At 38.5% G+C, this 19,596-nt stretch overlaps 1 protein-coding gene across 1 annotated transcript in view; it reads right to left on the reverse strand.

Moving 5' to 3' along the window:
• si:ch211-196i2.1 (collagen alpha-1(I) chain) overlaps window positions 1-19,596 on the reverse strand; it is a 94,080-nt gene that overhangs the window by 18,075 nt on the left and 56,409 nt on the right. The window contains exons 16-38 of the mRNA XM_053479234.1: window positions 19,464-19,508; window positions 19,323-19,376; window positions 19,088-19,132; window positions 18,310-18,363; window positions 18,141-18,185; window positions 17,997-18,050; window positions 16,752-16,796; window positions 16,524-16,577; window positions 11,936-11,980; window positions 11,634-11,687; window positions 11,341-11,448; window positions 11,164-11,217; window positions 9,540-9,593; window positions 9,377-9,421; window positions 9,231-9,284; window positions 7,417-7,461; window positions 7,014-7,067; window positions 2,033-2,086; window positions 1,890-1,943; window positions 1,469-1,522; window positions 1,312-1,365; window positions 1,170-1,214; window positions 960-1,004 (exon numbers count right to left, since the gene is read on the reverse strand). Coding sequence (XP_053335209.1) covers window positions 960-1,004; window positions 1,170-1,214; window positions 1,312-1,365; window positions 1,469-1,522; window positions 1,890-1,943; window positions 2,033-2,086; window positions 7,014-7,067; window positions 7,417-7,461; window positions 9,231-9,284; window positions 9,377-9,421; window positions 9,540-9,593; window positions 11,164-11,217; window positions 11,341-11,448; window positions 11,634-11,687; window positions 11,936-11,980; window positions 16,524-16,577; window positions 16,752-16,796; window positions 17,997-18,050; window positions 18,141-18,185; window positions 18,310-18,363; window positions 19,088-19,132; window positions 19,323-19,376; window positions 19,464-19,508 — 1,215 coding nt within the window. The remainder of the gene's footprint in view (window positions 1-959; window positions 1,005-1,169; window positions 1,215-1,311; window positions 1,366-1,468; window positions 1,523-1,889; window positions 1,944-2,032; window positions 2,087-7,013; window positions 7,068-7,416; window positions 7,462-9,230; window positions 9,285-9,376; window positions 9,422-9,539; window positions 9,594-11,163; window positions 11,218-11,340; window positions 11,449-11,633; window positions 11,688-11,935; window positions 11,981-16,523; window positions 16,578-16,751; window positions 16,797-17,996; window positions 18,051-18,140; window positions 18,186-18,309; window positions 18,364-19,087; window positions 19,133-19,322; window positions 19,377-19,463; window positions 19,509-19,596) is intronic.

Genomic DNA, 19,596 nt, shown 5'->3' on the forward strand with positions numbered 1-19,596 from the left:
AATGTTAACAAATAAATATGTGGTTTAAACAAGGTATTTCTTCACATACAACACTGCGTTAACTAGGAGGGATAAGAATCACCATGGACCCCCTGATACAATATTATCAAGTTCAAGTTCAAGTTCAAGTTCAAGTGGGTTTTATTGTCATTACAACCATATACAGTTAGTACACAGTACCTCTGTATCACAATACCTCTGTGCCAATTTGATTTCTATTGATTGATAGACTTCACTTTTGCTATTATATCCATCGTAGTAAATTACAGCCACCGTGGAATTGCTGAATCGTGTGTTGCTGTTTTTGCAATTTGAGGTCATTTGTGCTATAATTTGGTATTTTCTGTTTGCATGAGAATTGTTTCAAATGATCTGTAAGCCAGTTACAGCCGGTTATTAAAGTGAGTTCCAGATCCTAATACAGTGACACCACTGACCCAAAAGCACCAGTACACCAGCACTCGACTCAGCAACTGCTATAAGAACACAAATGATTAAATAAAGCATACAAAAACCCGGCAACAACACAAAACATGTTCTACTAGAATTAGGACGATAAATATAACACTTGCATTTTTAGAAACCAGCAAATGAAAAGTCTGGGACCAATATACTGTATCTATCTAATTTGCTCACCTTGGCCACTAAGATAAAGAGACAGGCATTTAATAAAGGCTGTTTTATTTTCAAGTATACTTTGGGAAATGGAAAAGAAATGAAGGATATACTTGAAGAATTTATGAGGACTGAAACGGTGTATTTCTCACAACCTTTTTAATTAGACTCAACATCAGACCTATTCTCTGTGAAAATATGAAGATAATTTTATTTCATGTACATTTTAGATTGCTAAATTAAGGAAAACAAAAGAAAACATTGTACGTAAGTAACAATGTAAGTTAACCGCGGAGACCAAAAAAAAAATTAAAATAAAAAAATCCATAATCTATGACACTTACACATGCTCCGTCTATTCCTTGAGGTCCAGGATCTCCTTGTCTGCCCTGAGGAGATGCAATAAGTAAAGAAAATGTAGAAGAAATTAAATATTACAACAGTACTCTCAATTGTATTACAAACTAGCAATTTCTTTTAAGAATCTGTGGTTAAAAGCATTAAACCACTGTGTGGTCTCTATGGTGATAATGTTATTTGATGAGGAATCTCACTTGTGGTCCTGGAAGTCCTCTCTCTCCAGCTGGGCCTGTTGGTCCCTTTAAACAGAACCAAAAAGTATTATATGTATCACTCTTTAGAAAAGATCCTGCACAAAATTATTTAAATATAATTATCTCTAAACTGAACACTTACTGATGGTCCAGGCTTTCCACTGGGTCCCAGAGGTCCTTTTACTCCAGGTTCTCCCTATCGGGTATACAGTTTAATAACGAGACATTTTTGTATAGCTCCAAAGCCTCATAAATATTATTACTATCTAACAATATTATGCATGGGATATGGCAGTCACCTGTTCTCCCACATGTCCTGGTCTTCCTCGTGTGCCTGTGCTTCCTGGGAATCCCTTTAATTTGTGAATAAAAAGAGTATTTTACAGTTTTTTTTCAGAATCTATAAAACAGGTTTATTTTTTTTTTTTCAGGGGTTCAGTAATAGTTGGGGGCGGGGACAGAATTATATTATTAGTTATATTATTAATATTAATATTAGTATTATATATAAAATAAGGTTTAAAGGGGGATATATAGGGACATTATGAGTAATGTGGATCCATGAGCATAATGCTGAACCTCAACCTTAACATGCATATTAATTAATATTGAAGAGAAAATGGTAAGGGCCTTCAATTCCCATTTTATTTTATCTTGTATACAAACATTGTTAATTGAAAAGTCCCACTTCCTGGAGACCCCTGCAAAAGGATCACTTACATACATGCCAACAGGGCCCTGAGGTCCAACTGTTCCTGGCTTTCCAGGGAAACCCTGAGAAAATAACAAAGATAAATAATATACTAGAACTTACCTAACACACAAAAGCTCCAAAACAAGTAAATAAACACAAACAGAATTACCCTCACTCCTGGTGGACCTGGACTGCCCATAGGTCCTTCTTGTCCAGGTGGACCCTACAAATCGAATAATAGTTTATACAGGTACAAAGGAAGAAGGATCCCTAAATGTAACATCAAAGACCTGCAGAACTGTCTCTGATTATCTGTCCGTAATTAAAAAAAAAAAAGCCAAATATCTTTCTTTACTACCAATACAGTGGAACCTCGGATTGCGAGTTACACGGTGTGCGAGTGTTCCGCAAGACGAGCAAATTTTTAAAATAAATTTTTACTCGAAAAACGTGCAAGTTTCGGTTTTGCGAGTACCGAGTATCATGTATCACGCATGCGCTTCTTGTTTTGACGCCGAGCGTCACGTGATCACAACTGAGCCAATGGTTTTTCTCTATCTTGTACTGCGAAATTGTGGGTAATCGTCTCCCCTGCTCAGTCTTAGTGCGTGACTTTCACTGGTATAATCAACATTTGTGCATGCGTGTACTGTTTACTATAACACTGTGACCACATGTGTGCGAGTAAAACATATTTGATTGTGTGTTTGTAAGCGCGTGTGTACTGTTTCTTATAACACACGTGCGCGCGTATAAAGCAAAAGGTAATTAAAAAAATGGAGTATCCAATTAAAGATCCATTTCCCCCCTTTCTGATTCAGTCTGTCGTTATGTGTGTGCTCACACGTAATTTGACACCGTGCCCCTTTACACACACACTCTCGCCTTTACAGACCCACTCTCCCCACCCCCCCTCCGCTTCACACACTGATGGACAGATCTTCATTATACCAGTAGGAGACACGCACTAAGACTGAGCAGAGGAAACGATTACTTACAATTCCGCAGCGCAAGAGAGAAAAAACCGTTGGCTCAGTTGTGATTACATGACGCTTGGCGTCAAAACAATAAGCGCATGCGTAATACATGATACTCGGTACTCGTAAACCAAGATTTTTCAAGTCAAAATTAATTTCAAATCTTTGCTTGTCTTGTAGAACACTTGTAAACCGTGTTACTCGCAATCCGAGGTTTCACTGCACCTCATTTCAGGTTGGCAAGGCAACAACACACTAATGAAAGTTGAAACAAGTAAAAATGTTTACTGTACCTTACATTCTTTAACTTCAGTGAATGTTTGCTATTTTAAACACAATTGCTTTTAAAGGTTCAGCACTTAAACAGTTTTACAGCAAAACAAAATAAATCTATTTCTGCAGTTTCGAGAATTTTTTTTTTTGAGTGAAAAAATTGTACACTAATAGAAATATTATGTGCAGGCTTTCTTTTGATTTACAATAGTTCTAAAAAAAACATAAATGCCAAAATTGAATAGGTTATATAACTCCATCTTTCACAGTTTTGGCACAATGGATAAATCAGGCTGCAATTGTTTTTCTAGTTATTTACCGTAAGTATGCATTTTAATCTCAGTAACTGGTTAAATAAGTTTAATAAATGTATAGCATTATATTATTAAATGTAAAAGCAATCTTTTATTGTGATTTTTATTGTTACTGGCAGCAAATTAGATCAAGGAAAAAAGTGTGAAATTTTGCTGCACACAAAACCTTATTATTTAAAACAATTATTGAAGATCATGAGAAACATGGTTTTCTGTCTCCTGTACAGAAATCACTTGTGCATATTTTTAGTTTTGTTACCACAGTGCTTACACTACAGTATCTCACATACTGTAGATTTGTTAAGTATGTAACTAACATGGTATGGGTCACCTCCAGGGTCTGAGTTTGATTCCCGCTTCCGGGTCTGTGTGCATGGAGTTTGTTTGGTGCGTTTTCTTCGGTACTTTATTTTCCTCACACAGTCCAAAGACATGCGTATTAGGCCAAATGGTATTCCCAAATTGCCTGTAGTGTCACGCTTCTTACCTCGGTGTGTGTGTTTGGGTGGCATAATCGCAGGAGACGAGCTGGCGTTTCAGGACCAGGTTTTTATTAAATATAAACACATAAATAACACCAACAGAAATCATATAAATGGCAACAAAAGCTAGACGCCTGACTGAACTTCAGTCAGGCTATTTATAATAAACTTAATTACTTCCCTCGGTTCAGGTGAATGCCTACGTCACCTGACCGAGGTGCAGTCTGGGACTTGAAGTCCAACTAAAACAAACTACAAACAAAACATAACAAAACCCAGTCTTTGGGCGCTTTGGCGCCCTCTAGGGGTAAACCCTTACAGTACCCCCCCCGGAGGTCCCGGACTCCCACCCCAGCGGTAACGGTCTGGACTCGCAACACTGAGGCAGTCGATCCCCTCCCGCGAGCAGAGCCGCACTGCCTGCCTAAAATGATCTCCCATGCTCCGCTGTAGCTGAGCCGGTTCTGGGCCAACCTTCCCACAGCCTGACGGCGGAAGCAGGGCTGGGGCAATGTCAGTGGCGCTCGGCGGCGGCTGAGGAGCTGGAGCGACGCTCGGCGGCGGCTGAGGAGCTGGAGCGACGCTCGGCGGCGGCTGAGGAGCTGGAGCGACGCTCGGCGGCGGCTGAGGAGCTGGAGCGACGCTCGGCGGCGGCTGAGGAGCTGGAGCGACGCTCGGCGGCGGCTGAGGAGCTGGAGCGACGCTCGGCGGCGGCTGAGGAGCTGGAGCGACGCTCGGCGGCGGCTGAGGAGCTGGAGCGACGCTCGGCGGCGGCTGAGGAGCTGGAGCGGCGTGCGCTGAGCTGGGCGGCGGCGGCGGAGCTGGAGCGGCGTGCGCTGAGCTGGGCGGCGGCGGCGGAGCTGGAGCGGCGTGCGCTGAGCTAGGCGGCGGCGGCGGAGCTGGAGCGGCGTGCGCTGAGCTGGGCGGCGGCGGCGGAGCTGGAGCGGCGTCCTCAAAGCCGGGAGGCGGAGGAAGAAGCGCGACGTCCTCAAAGCCGGGAGGCGGAGGAAGAAGCGCGACGTCCTCAAAGCCGGGCTGAGGAGCTGGAGCGACGTGCGCTACACAGGGCGGCTGTGGAGCGGGGGCGACGTCCTCAAAGCCGGGAGGCGGAGGAGGGACGATGCTCTCCAGGCTGCTCCTTGTCTCCCCACTTTCACGCTGCGGTGGAGGAGGAAACGCGTCGTCGTCGCTGTTCAGCAGCGCTGCGTCATCCTCTACGCCGAGCAGCGGCGGTGGAGGTGGAGGAAACGCGTCCTCGTCGCCGTACTGTAGCGGCGCGTAGTCCTCCGCGTCGTGCTGAGGTGGCGGAGGTGGAGGAAACGCGTCCTCAACGAGGAAGAGAGGCGAAGGTGGCGGGAGCACGTCGTCCTCTGTTTCGAGCAGAGGCTGAGAAGGAGGAAGCTCAGAGCCTGTTGCTTGGCTCTCGTGGAGTCGGATGAGCAGGTGTTGGAGCTGTTCCACCTGCTCCTGCAGGCCCCGGATGCGCTCCCCATTCACCTCTGCCCAGAACTTGAGCAGTTCCCGGGTCCCATCCTCCTTTTTACCTCGCTCCTCCTCGGGCTCTTGTTCCCGTCCACCTCCGATGTACCCGACCTCCCTGGCCCGTACTTCCTCGTCGGAGCGTGGGAACTTGTTTCCCTCAGCTGCCTCACCTCTAAACGGCGTCCGCCGGATGGCGAGCCTGCAGCCTTCCCAGCTTTGCCGCGCGTCTGTCTCTCGCTGCTCCTCGCTGTCTCCCAGCCAGTCCGCCGGTTCGGCGAGCTTGCAGCCCTCCCAGCTCTGCAACAGCTCCCTCTGTCCTTGCTCCTCGCTGTCCTGTATCCATTCCGCCAGCTCGGACGAGATGGTAATAGCGCCCCCCCAAAAAACATCTGGGGAAGCGACCTCCGCTATGCCACTTATACGGTCTAGCTTTCTGTCACGCTTCTTACCTCGGTGTGTTTGTTTGGGTGGCATAATCGCAGGAGACGAGCTGGCGTTTCAGGACCAGGTTTTTATTAAATATAAACACATAAATAACACCAACAGAAATCATATAAATGGCAACAAAAGCTAGACGCCTGACTGAACTTCAGTCAGGCTATTTATAATAAACTTAATTACTTCCCTCGGTTCAGGTGAATGCCTACGTCACCTGACCGAGGTGCACTCTGGGACTTGAAGTCTAACTAAAACAAACTACAAACAAAACATAACCAAACCCAGTCTTTGGGCGCTTTGGCGCCCTCTAGGGGTTAACCCTTGCCTGTAGTGTGTGGATAAGTGTGTGAGTGTGTGTGTGCGCTCTTTAATGGTTTAAAGCTTCCAAAATAAGGTTACATACTGTAGCACTTTTTGTTACAGACAAATTGCTGTCAGAGAGAAGTCTGTAAACTTGCTTGTTCCTAAAACCAATTCCCTGGTAACATTTTTTTTTATTAAAGATAGAGATCATCCACTGCTTTACAGTTTGATGCCGATATGACATGAGCAATACAGATTGTATTTATACTTTTTACACCTTTGTGATTGCTTTTATTTATTGTGCATTTTCTGCCAAAGTTTTCGGCATACTGTATGTGAGTGTGACATTCAAACCTCATCCATATGTTGTGCAAAAAAAAGGTTTAATGGATTTAAATGTACTGTAGGTCAAATATAGGTTTAAGTTAAAGATACTGAAACACCTATGTACTATTTGCAGTCAGTGAAACATAGTAATCATTATGATTTAAAATGTTTTGTACATTTATGATGAAACACCTTCATCACATCATTACAAGTAAAACTAAAAAATTTAATCTAAATAAATAACATGTTTTCTCAGTTGTGCCATCCTCCTTCTTGTCCTTATTTTCTTACTAGTTTTTATTTTTCATCAATCTTTTAATATCTATGAGTGTTTACACAGAGCTTAAAAGTGCTTGCCTGAATCTAAATCAGCTTCTGTGTAAATCAGTTTTCAGCTTGAACTGCTTACAAACAAATTAATTCCTTGTACCATTCAGCTGGCTTTATTGATATTCTTATTAAATTAGAGACTAAATGAGATAGAAGTACCTACACCACTAATACAGTTCTATAGCAATTTTGTTTAAATAAATGATAAGATGAATGAAGCTCACAGGGGGTCCAGTTGGTCCATCCACACCAGGTTCCCCAGCAATTCCTTGAAAGCCCTGGAATGGAAAAAAAGAATTTTGTTTACTTATTACCCCAAATCTATCTGTTTTTGTGTTTATTTTTAAGCCGAATATAGTTATCATTACTGGATCATTTATCATTTCACACAGAAAATTCCTTTTAAATAAACATGTTTGGAAAACTGTTTTTATGAAACTATAACAAGCACATCATATCCAGTGTAAAACATCAACAAAGCATATTTCAAGATTATAGTCCTGTCAAATAACATCTAGAGCTCAACACAGGCTGATATATGAAGAAAACACATATAGTACATAAAAAGTAAACAAACGGCCTCTAGATGACTAGCTGACGTTTTATTTGTGAACAAACTGTATTCACCATTAGTCCCTTTTCTCCTGGGTTACCTGTAGCACCTTGGGGTCCCTAAAACACAGAAAAAAAATATTAAACAATGAAATCATTAAACTAACCAGATAGTCAATATATTTAGACTCTACTAGTATATAGCAGGAGCTTTGTTGAAACCTTGGAGGTTTATAAATCTAATATTAATATACACCATAAACATTAGCATAAACCTGAAAAAAAATTACAACTGATTTATTCAGCTTTTAATTTTTTACCATTTTATATAATGCATACTGAACTACATTTGGACTTGGCAACATAAGTGTAAAGGTTATCACTCACTCACACATCGTCATTACTGCTTAATCCTGTAATCAGGGTCGCAAGAGCCTGGAGCCTATCCCAGGAGACTTAGGGCACGAGGCAGGATACACCCTGGACAGGGTGCCAATCCATTACAGGGCACACACACACACATACACACATACGCACACTCATTCACACACTACGGGCAATTTGAGAACACCAATTAGCCTAACCTACATGTCTTTGGACTGTGTGAGGAAGGAGGAAACCCACCAAACACGGGTAGAACATGGACACTCCATGCACACAGAGACGGAAATTGAGCCCGGACCCTCGAGGTGCAAGACGACAGTGCTAACCACTACACCACCATGCCACCAGTGCTAAGGTTATGCCAATATTTATTTAAAGACTTTATAAATTTTGTGCAATGAAAAATAATACATCTTATATATCTGTCTATTATATAGTTTGATTGATCTAAAGTTAAAATAAACCAGATTTGGTTTGAGCCCTAAGACTTAAGCTCTATTTTCTGACAATTTATAAAAACTAGTGTGTTATTCAAACTTAAAATTATGACATACTTTTGACAAATAATTTTGCTGCGCTTTAAGCATATATGCATATGAATTCTGTTACTTAACCAAGACTATTTGAAATGAGCAAAATGTATTGTAATCAATATTTACTTTACTATAATAGTATAACAGGGAATAAAAAACACATTTGACTACAGTCTGTATATTTTCATTTGCTAAAATGTTGTTCTTCGCAGTTTGGACTTTGAAAACCCTTTTTATTTTAATCAGCCTCATGATTCTGTGGTTGGCTTTTTAAAAAATTATTTAATAGAAGCATCCAAGATGGAGTTTTTCATTAGAGTCTAGACCACGGCCTTTAAACATCAGGACTTGCCTCTATTCCTAAATCACAGGGGAAAAATGTATTTTTTATTGTTGTCAAATTAAATACCAACAAATTAATACAAATACAGGGGACAATTTAGAAATTAAAAATTAAAACTACAAGATAAATAAAAGATAAATATAGATAATATAGAAAGATAAATAAACCTCTATTAGACACCCTGTACATTGACTGAATATTCATAATTATTACCTTAATCATTGCAAATGCAGTTTATTTTAACATTAGGGCTCCCACATTAAATATTTGGTAGCTTACAAATATAGTCCTTGATCCAGCACTTGTGTGCCAACAATATATTTACAGACTTAAATAACATGCCATAGTTTTGTTTTATGTATTACAGCCTAAAATCTTTGCATGGCAAGCGGCAAATTCTCACAAATCTTCTAACTATCATGACTAAAGCATTGCAGTTTAAAAAGCAGAATTTACAAAATATTGTTACTAACCATCTTATGTTAAAATATATGTTGAAAAATTGTTCAGACATAAATCCTTGTAGAAATAGACACACAGCAACCCCTTGCTCCCACCCTCTACGTTTCATGTCAACAGGGAAATAAGCAGTAAGCAGAAATCAGGGTATGAGAATATAGAATGGGAACCTGTGTACCAGGCTTTCCTTCAGCCCCGACTCCTCCATGAGGACCTGGAAATCCCTGAAATATTGAAACAAAACCAAATCGGGCATTCTGAAAGTCTGCACTTTAGGCTCTGTTACAGTGGTATCGTGTAAAAATAGTAATCTCACCGGAGGCCCAGGCATTCCAGCATGACCTCTTTGTCCTGTACGACCCTAAAATAAAAGCAGATAGTGTACATGTGACATCCATAAAACAGCACATATTTTCACGCTGATTATTAATTCCAAGTGTCGAGTTGCTTAAATCGGGTTATAAATAGTGCTGTCCTACCATTGGTCCCCTTGGTCCTGGCTTTCCCCGACGACCGTCTGATCCCCTGTTGCCCTTTATAACAAATGATTTTAATTCAAATGAACAATCTTACTAAAAATATTTCATCTTAATTATTTTTTATGTTCTTACAAATCCTCATTAGTCTTTACAAGACATTTCCACATTTCTGTAACTCTTCGACTTGCAAATGCAAGAGCTGTACCACCTCAGGTCAACCAAGTGTATTTGTAATAGGAACAGTAATCAGCCATTAATGAAGTGCCAACTTGGAAATGAAAGTGGTGTAAAGAATTACCATTCGTTTAAGGTCAAACGCATTTCATTACATAATAGCTTTTAATATAACGTCCCTACATAAGGGACTATTTACTGCTTTTCTTTGACCCAAAACAACATTTCATATATGCATGTGTAATAAAAGTACCGAAGTGTGTAAAATCTGTGATGTTCTCAGGGAGGTCATTTTATCTTATGCCCCTAGTCCTTCCTTTATTACTTTATGATTGTTATTATTAATAGTGTGAGAATTAAATATTTTTCAATATTTTTTAAAAAGTAAAATTGTTTATAGAACCACTTTGGGCAGATTGGAGAAAAAAAAAACTGAAAGATATGGGCCAGATGATCGGCAAACAGACTAGACAAGGCAAGGACAGAATCTTTAACCAAATGTTGCAATGTTAAACCAGGATCAAAAATACAGAAAGAAATCAGGCTTGATAAAAGATTCATAAAAAATTACTAGGAGCGAGACTTCAAGTGTGTTTTATACTGTAGTTTTGAAGCCAAAAGCTCAAGGGCAGTAAATTGTACTAAAAGGGGCCTCTTAATATGTACACCATAAGCCATAACAATAAAACCATTAACATTAAAACCCACATAGATTTAAGGTTCCCTTGTGCCACCAAAACAGCTCTGACCCCTAGGGCTATGACTCATGGTGAATTATCTATTGTGGTATCTAAAACCTAAACCAGCAGATTGTTTAATTGCTTAAGATGGACTTTCGAGACTTCATCAACAACCTTAACCTCTTTGCCACACAGAAAACTGTGATGCACTAAGTGTTCTGATACCTTTCTATCGTAGCCATCATTGACTTAGTTTTAACAATTTGCGCCACTTTTCTCTAAGATTGGACCAGACAGGTTGGCCTTTGGTCCCCACAGGCATAAATGAGCCTTGGGAGCCCATGATCCTGTCACCAGTTTACCACTAGTATAACTGATAATCGTTGTTATCTGATTCACCTGGCTGTAGTGTTAATGTTGTGGCTTATCAGTGTATTAATGTGCAAGTTCACATTTCCAGAGTAAAACAAAATGTTTCACCCACATCTGATTACAAACAGCCATATACAAACTGAAAACAAAACTGTACTGAAGCATGAATTCATGTGGTCGATAACAGGGTTCCATTCTGAGTTGGAATCATTGCTATTTAACAAAATTATAGCTTACTAGTGCCATTTGAATCAAGTGTACTGTATGTATTGTAGATCTGGGCATGTACTTATGCAAAAGATTTAGGCTGAGATAGTTGGCGGGCAAAAAACATGCTATATCTGATTAGTACCTATCAATAATAATGATAATAATAATAGCATTTTTAAACATCTGACCTTTGGCCCTTCTGTTCCGGACTTGCCTTGTGGTCCCATTTCTCCATCGTTTCCCTAAATAAGAGACAGAAATCAAAAAGTTTAAAAGCTAAATGGACATGATAACGATTAAATGAATGCTGATTATTGTCCTACAAAACAATTTCCAAGATTTTTATAAAGTAACATTTAAAGTACCTGTATCCCAATTGGTCCAGGCTGACCTTTGACCCCTGGAAAACCTGGAAAACCAGTGGGTCCCTGTTCACCTTGGAAACCCTGTATCCCTGAGTCTCCTTTAGTACCCTGGGTTAATAAAAAGAAGAACAGACAATGCCAGAAACATGTTTTATAGGCTTTTTTCACATCCATAATTCGATGAAATATTTCAGATATTAATCATTAATATTTCACAAAATCGTATTTTACATTTAAAACAATGAACTACTGAACAAACAGCCACATCATAATATTTCTGGACTAGCACTTACTTTGTCACCCTTTGGTCCAACTTCTCCTTTGTCGCCCTCAAGTCCCCTCTTGCCCTGCTCAGTATATGAGAAATATGTAAGTAACATGATATCTTCCTACACAGTTGATGCAGTAAAACCAATCGAAAATATGGCTTATTTTGACTGCAGAAAAAAAAAAAAACTAATCTATGGGTAGACATGCACATAAAGGTAGAATTCAATTTTACATGCATAAATTCTGAAATCTATACTATATAACAAGATATTAAGGTAAAGCTTTAAAAAACAAGTTAAACAAGTTAAAATAAAGATGCACTTACTGTAACACCTATAAATCCTTTAAAGCCCGGTGTTCCTATTGCACCCTGATACAAAATGAATTGAGACAACGCTTCATTACAAGAAATGTGGATACTCAACAACAGGGTGTAAAAAAATACAAAGCATTAGGGGCATTAAAAAAGGAGGAGGGGCATTGAAGTCAAACCGGGACTTTTAATTATGCAAAATTACAGAACACAGTTATGAGACAAACCCTTTATTTCACTATATAATCCCCTGCTACACTAATGCACTTATCTCAGTGTTTCACTAGTGCTTGAATCCCATCAAGATGAGGGATGTGGAAATAACTTCCAGCCGAGTTTCTGTAATGTGTAATGATTGTGTTCAGTTCCAAGAGACAATTTATACATTTATTTTCAAGGATTATGCGTTCTACTAACTTTATTTTTATGGGAACGATTGCAGTGGGCTCAGAGCCACCTTGGCCAGGATGGAAATGCATGCTCTTTAAAGGGTTTACACCACCAAACATTTTACTGCAAGTCTCATCAATGTATTGTGCCTAAAGTCTTCTGGAAATGGCAAACCATTTTACATCCTCATTTACTAAATGTTGTTACTGTAAATTTCTGTCCTGGTTTGACTTGAACGACCCTTGTAAATACGTCATGATTTTGAGGGAATGTTAATCATGGTTAAGAGTGAATTTGAGTATACATTTTTTTAAATTGCAATTGATAATCAAAATGCATATCAAAATAAAAAAAATGTGTGTACAGTCGTGGTCATAAGTTTTGAGAATGACACAAATATTAGTTTTCACAAAGTTTGCTGCTAAACTGCTTTTAGATCTTTGTTGTTTCTGTGATGTACTGAAATATAATTACAAGCATTTTATACGTTTCAAAGGCTTTTATCGACAATTACATGACATTTATGCAAAGAGTCAGTATTTGCAGTGTTGGCCCTTCTTTTTTAGAACCTCTGCAATTCGACTGGGCATGCTCTCAATCAACTTCTGGGCCAAATCCTGACTGATAGCAACCCATTCTTTCATGATCACTTCTTGGAGTTTGTCAGAATTAGTGGGTTTTTGTTTGTCCACCCGCCTATTGAGGATTGATCACAAGTTCTCAATGGGATTAGGTCTGTTGAGTTTTTTAGGCCATAGACCCAAAATTTCAATGTTTTAGTCCCCATGCCACTTAGTTATCACTTTTGCCTTATGGCACGGTGCTCCATCATGCTGGAAAATGCATTGTTCTTCACCAAACTGTTGTTGGATTGTTGGAAGAAGTTGCTGTTGGGGGGTGTTTTGGTACCATTCTTTATTCATGGCTGTGTTTTTGGGCAAAATTGTGAGTGAGCCCACTCCCTTGGATGAAAAGCAACCCCACACATAAATGGTCTCAGGATGCTAACTGTTGACACAGGACTGATGGTAGCGCTCACCTTTTCTTTTCCGGACAAGCCGTTTTTCCAGATGCCCCAAACAATCAGAAAGAGGCTTCATCGGAGAATATGACTTTGCCCCAGTCCTCAGCAGTCCATTCACCCTACTTTCTGCAGAAGATCAATCTATCCCTGATGTTTTTTTCTTTAGAGAGAAGTGGCTTCTTTGCTGCTATTCTTGACACCAGGCCATCTTCCAAAGGTCTTCGCCTCACTGTGCGTGCAGATGCGCTCACACCTGCCTGCTGCCATTCCTGAGCAAGCTCTGCACTGGTGGCACTCCGATCCTGCAGCTAAATCCTCTTTAGGAGACCTGGCGCTTGCTGGACTTTCTTGGACACCCTGTAGCCTTCTTAACAAGAATTGAACCTCTTTCCTTGAAGTTCTTGATGATCCTATAAATTGCTGATTTAGGTGCAATCTTAGTAGCCACAATATCCTTTCCTGTGAAGCCATTTTTATGCAACGCAATGATGGCTGCACGCGTTTCTTTGCAGGTTACCATGGTTAACAATTGAAAAACAATGATTTCAAGCATCACTCTCCTTTTAACATGTCAAGTCTGCCATTCAGCCTGACATAATGATCTCCAGCCTCGTCAACATTCTCACCTAAATTAACAAGACGATTACTGAAATGATCTCAGCAGGTCCTTTAATGACAGCAATGAAATGCAGTGGAAAGGTTTTTTGGGATTAAGTTAATTTTCAAGGCAAAGAAGGACTATGCAATTCATCTGATCACTCTTTATAACATTCTGGAGTATATGCAAATTGCTATTATAAAAACTTAAGCAGCAACTTTGCCATGACTGTACAAAAGCTTGTAAGTCTTTAAGTAAGAATAATACAATCATCACTAATAATTACTAAGAAACCTTGAACTAAAATAAAAAGTGATAGGATTTTCCTGTCAGCATTTGTTACTTTTGTATTTATTTGTAAACGTAAACCAAAAGTGCAAACTTGAATGTTTATCAGCTCGTTAGTGGTTAATAGATGTGACATTGTTGATTTTGGTGCTGCTTTACACTGCTTGCATTCATCTTTAATTCTCCATGTGTTCTTGTTTGTTTCGACATGTGTCTTTGCTTTGGTTTTGTTCCTGTTTCTACCCTGAACTGTTATTAGTTTGCAATTCATTATCTTCACCTTTGCTGTTAGCCCTGAATTAGATGGTCTATTTAAACCCTGCTTAACATGCTTTCATCTCATTTAGGCTAAGCGTTCTTTTCAAAATTTCTGTGTTACCTGGTTTTGACCCTCACCCCTTCTCCTCACTTTCTCATTATGGATCCCTGTTTGATGCTCTCTCACATTCAATATAATTCAATGATTATGAGGGCAGTACTTTTCTACATAAAACACATTCTGAATAACCATGAAGCCTAAATTAATTCTGAACTTAGTTTAATGAGCTTTTTAAGAGCTAATACACATATCTTGCTAGGTAAACCAGAACTGTAGTTTAAATTTATATCTTATTTTCTTACTTCTTTGTATTTGCTCCCATGCTTGGATCTGAATGATAACTGTTTTACATGTATTGCCTTTCTGTTCATTTATTTAATTACATTTAAAGTTAGGGCAGAGTTTTCTACTGTAATTCCATGGACTTTCCTTATTTTTATAATTTTTTTGCTACATTGTAAAACAATGGTGAAGGTGTCTAAAATATGCAATAAGCTCCTTTGACCAGTTGATATTGAGATGTGTCTGCATCTTATGCTCTGCAAAAGCTTTATAACGGCTCTAATCTGAGGTGCTGTTTGTTAATTGGTGATTTCTGAGGCTGGTAACTCTAAATGAACTTCTCCTCTGCAGCAGAGGTACTGTTTTGGTCTTTCATGAGCGCCAGTTTTATCATGGTGCTTGATGAGTTTTGCAAAAGACATTCATGTCTTAAAATAACAACTGGTTGTTATTCTTGTTGTAAATTAATTACCTATGTAATTAATTATGTGTAATTCCATAGTTTTGAAATATCCAGTATTGTTCTAGAATGCGTCACTACACACTAAAAAATAAAAATGCAATAAATCACTAAACAAAAAACAGTGAATAAGAAAGTGGGTCCAAACTTCTTCCTAGTACTGTGTATGAGAAAAAAACAGTACATCATATGAAAGTCTGTCTCCATGCAGCTGAAGCTGATACATTATTTGCACTTAAATTACTGTTTTGACATTATATGAGTCAGAGTAATTCATTCCAGTTTCTCAAATCCGCACACACCTTAATGTCTCAATGTACTACAAAATGTTGAACAAACTGATAATTAACAATACTTTTAGCAGAGTGACGGAAAGTAAAAAAAGAAAATATGCAGAATAAAGTAAAATAAAATAAAAATAATGCTTTCTTTGTGAATCCTCTGTTTTGTACCTCCTAACCTAATTTGCAATGAACATCCATAGCTTTCTCATTATTAGGGACACTAAAAATCTTTCTTCATCTGTAACAGCAAGCTAGTGGGCAATCATAAAAAATGCAATTTTCCAAAGGCAACCTAACATAATAAATAAATAAATAAATAAATAAATAACCTTGCCTGGTAAATGTGCCAGTTAAAAAGCAAAAATGTTTCTCAGGGATTTGACAGTTACAAGAACAAACAATGACAAGATTACTACTAAATGATTACACGTCTAAAAAACAAACAAAAAAAAACGTCTGGACAGGCGTAAGATCAGTTATAAGATCAGTATTCAGTTCCATGCGTTCTGTGATGATATTAAATAAAACATTATGTCTGAGTGACTTCAAAAAGTATTTACAGAAGAGATGATTTTTAAGGTTTAGCTTTAAAACCGCGCTAACACGATAATCTGTGACAGCTGGTCCGGCACTCAATATCATATCAGTGAATGCAAGTTGGATATAAACCACATGTGGAAATTGTCACGTCATGTTTTACAGTTTCACCGGATGTAACAATGTGGCCATCTGCTGGGAAATCACTTAAGGATGTGTATTCTAGGAACACTGCTCAATGTTTAAAAAAAAATTAATGCGCAGGCATAGCAACGGCCTGGTGTAAGATTAAATGTGATCTTAAAAGGAGAAGCTGGATAATACTTTAAATCTAAAGATTATAAAACATATAGGACGTTTGCAGTGTTGAGTCTGGAATGTCTCTTTGAAAGTGAATTATACATGTTGTAGCACTTACCATGGGGCCCTCATGTCCTGGCTCTCCCCGAAGCCCAGTCGGCCCAGTAGGACCCTAACATGAAAGAAATGCAGGTTAAGCATTCGCTTAAAGCCAACCTCATTTTATATACTGAGTGGCAGCAGGATTACAAATGTCACAATATTAAAATATTACATAAAATCAGTTAAACAATTTACAAAATTTTATTTCTAAAACTAAAAAAAAAAAAAAATGTCATATGCTTACAGAATCTCCTTTTGGGCCAGGTATGCCTTCTCTGCCAGGTTGACCCTGTAAAAATGTATAAACACATAATGTCTGTACATATTTGGATTTATTAAAGGTCTTTTTACCCGTGTTGCTATTGCACAATTCCACTGGACTCTTTAATTTGTGAAAAAAATTGTCAAGTGCATTTGCAAAACCCATCAAGCACCATGTCTTCTGTATCTGTATCTCAACTGTATCTCATGAAGACCTTTTCAGAAAAGCAAGACTAAAACTTACCAATTTACAGCACCACACATTAGAGCTATTATGAAGGCTTTATAAAGTATAAGTACAGCAGCAGACACTTCTCAATAGCATTTTTTTGTTGTCAGATATAAGGTGTGTCCAAACTTTTGACTGGTAGTGTGAAAGATAAGCATTACAGGACTAGAGTACAGAATACTTATCTCTCTGACTGACTTATGGGAAGTCAGTCTTACCATGGGAATAATATTACAGTACACCTACTAAACTTTAAGCTGCTTAAACTGAGCTATAACCATTGATCAGTCAGTCCATTGATCAGTAGGCAGATTTTATTTAGAGATGAGCTCAAATAAACAAAATCATGAGCGCAATTCTTTGCAAATACCCTTCAACAACACACACAAATGATTGATTTTGTGATTTGTTCAGTAACTTCTACTTTCCCCCTTGAGCTTCAGTCTTCATTTTCAGTTCCAAAATATAAGGCTACTTCTACTTGGACAAAAAATACATTGTTTTGTAAAATTGTTTTGCCAGACTGCCACTGCCATTTTTGTCACTGACTATCTGACTGACTGTTTGGTTTGCTCCCATTGTTGACATGATCTGCTAGCCAAATATTAATAGCTAGCAGCCAGTAAGCAATATACATACACTGTTATATTAGTTTGAGTTAAGGAATAGTTGCAAAAAGTGGCAGATGTGCTAGTTATATCTTTTCTTGTGTGTTGTCTTATCTGAAATATGAAAAAGCAAATACTTTTTGTTAAATGAGTATTAAAAGCATGCTCCGTTCGTAGCAACACACTGGCTGTATTTATCTTAACCATTATGGTTGGCAAAATGGTTGTCTTCAAACACAATGTGCCACACAACCCAGCAAAAAGACTAAAGTTGCTGACAGAGCTGTCCTGTTCTCAGGAACATTTCTCTCCCGAGTACATTCCTTGTCTAATTTTTAGTTTTAATGGATTTTAAATTTGGTTACTGACAATAAAAAAGCATGGTTCTCACCTGCGGGCCCCGTGGCCCTTGAGGCCCAATCTGTCCCTCAAATCCCTGAGCACCCTGTTAAAGCACAGAGATTGTGCAGATATTAGTCATTTAAAAGTGGAGGTTTTTTTCATAAATGTAGGATTGTGATGGTAATTCATATACCTGGAGTCCTAGGGGACCACTGTTTCCGTCAGGCCCAGGATCCCCCTGTAAAGCAAAGCACAGAATGACACATTCAGACTCTATAGAGGCAAGTCTGTGCTTGATGTCTTGCAGAATGAAAAGAATAGGAGGAACCACAGGAGCTTTATAAAATAATATGACAACTCACCCTTGAGCCATTTACACCCTGAGCACCTACAAAACCTGTGAAACCTGGAGGGCCCTATGCAAAAAATTTAAAACACGTCATTATCAGTGAATAAACCGCTCGTAAATGACACACTGAGAGCTTTTTGACAAAGATTTTTTGTAAGTAAATAACGTACAAATCAAATCACAGAAAATATCTTAATTTAACAATATGGGTTCCACTAGCATTTAATGGCTACCAGTCTATAACAGAGTACTTCATTAAGCACATCCTAATTTTAGCATGGGGAGTTTAGAGAAAAATAGGGAGAGAGAGAGAAGCTTAGGCAGTTTTTAACCTAATAAATGTGAAGAGATAAAATATATATATATATATATATATATATATATATATATATATATATATATATATATATATATATATATTTGCTTAATTTGAAAAAGTCTATGCAAAGGCTGGCATAAGTAATTCCTCGAAATTTACATTGTTAACAGAACATACTGTATAATTATCTACACTAGAATTTCTCCACCCTGTCAGTGTACCAAACTCTTTATTTTTTGTGTGTAATACTTCCGCAAACGCATAGGCATATGAATATGGTGTAAGCACACTTTTCAGGTTTTTGCATGCATGACCTTTAAACTGCTCTTAATGTACTGAATTTTTTTTTAGAGAGAGTGTTTAAATAGGGCAAGGACCAGTGCATCTGGTCTTGAGAATTTATGTAAAGAAGCTGTAACTACAACAGAAAATAAACAGTGAATACTATTTATTAATTGTTTAGATTTCTTACTGGTGGACCTGGTGGACCTGGGGGCCCATCAAGTCCATCATCCCCCTGTAAAGCACATAAAAAAGGAAATAAATATAAATTAGATAATTTAGATAACGTCATGCTGTTTTTTGTAAACTGATCCACTCAGATTAATGCAAAAACTTTTTCATGACTCAAAAGTTCATCTGGGCAAGAAAACTTTAATCCATGGAGTTAGTCTGAAATTAGTACAGCAATGTTTATCTTTACTTACATCTGTCCCCGAAGGGCCCTCAAGGCCCTCAGTCCCTCTAATTCCTTGTGCCCCCTACAATTAAAGATAATTTTACTCTTATGTCATACATTATGTTACCATAAAAATTTGGATAAGATCAGGATGATATTAAAGACTTACTTGAGGGCCAGTAGGACCCCGTGGCCCAGGCAGCCCTTTATATCCCTAAATAAGAAACACTTGTGATATACTGTATGACAAATTAAGAGTATTAATTTTATTAAATATTATTTTACATAGAACATACTAATGC

This window comes from Clarias gariepinus, chromosome 19 (genome assembly GCF_024256425.1).
Source record: "Clarias gariepinus isolate MV-2021 ecotype Netherlands chromosome 19, CGAR_prim_01v2, whole genome shotgun sequence".
In the NCBI taxonomy this organism is placed as follows: Eukaryota; Metazoa; Chordata; class Actinopteri; order Siluriformes; family Clariidae; genus Clarias; species Clarias gariepinus.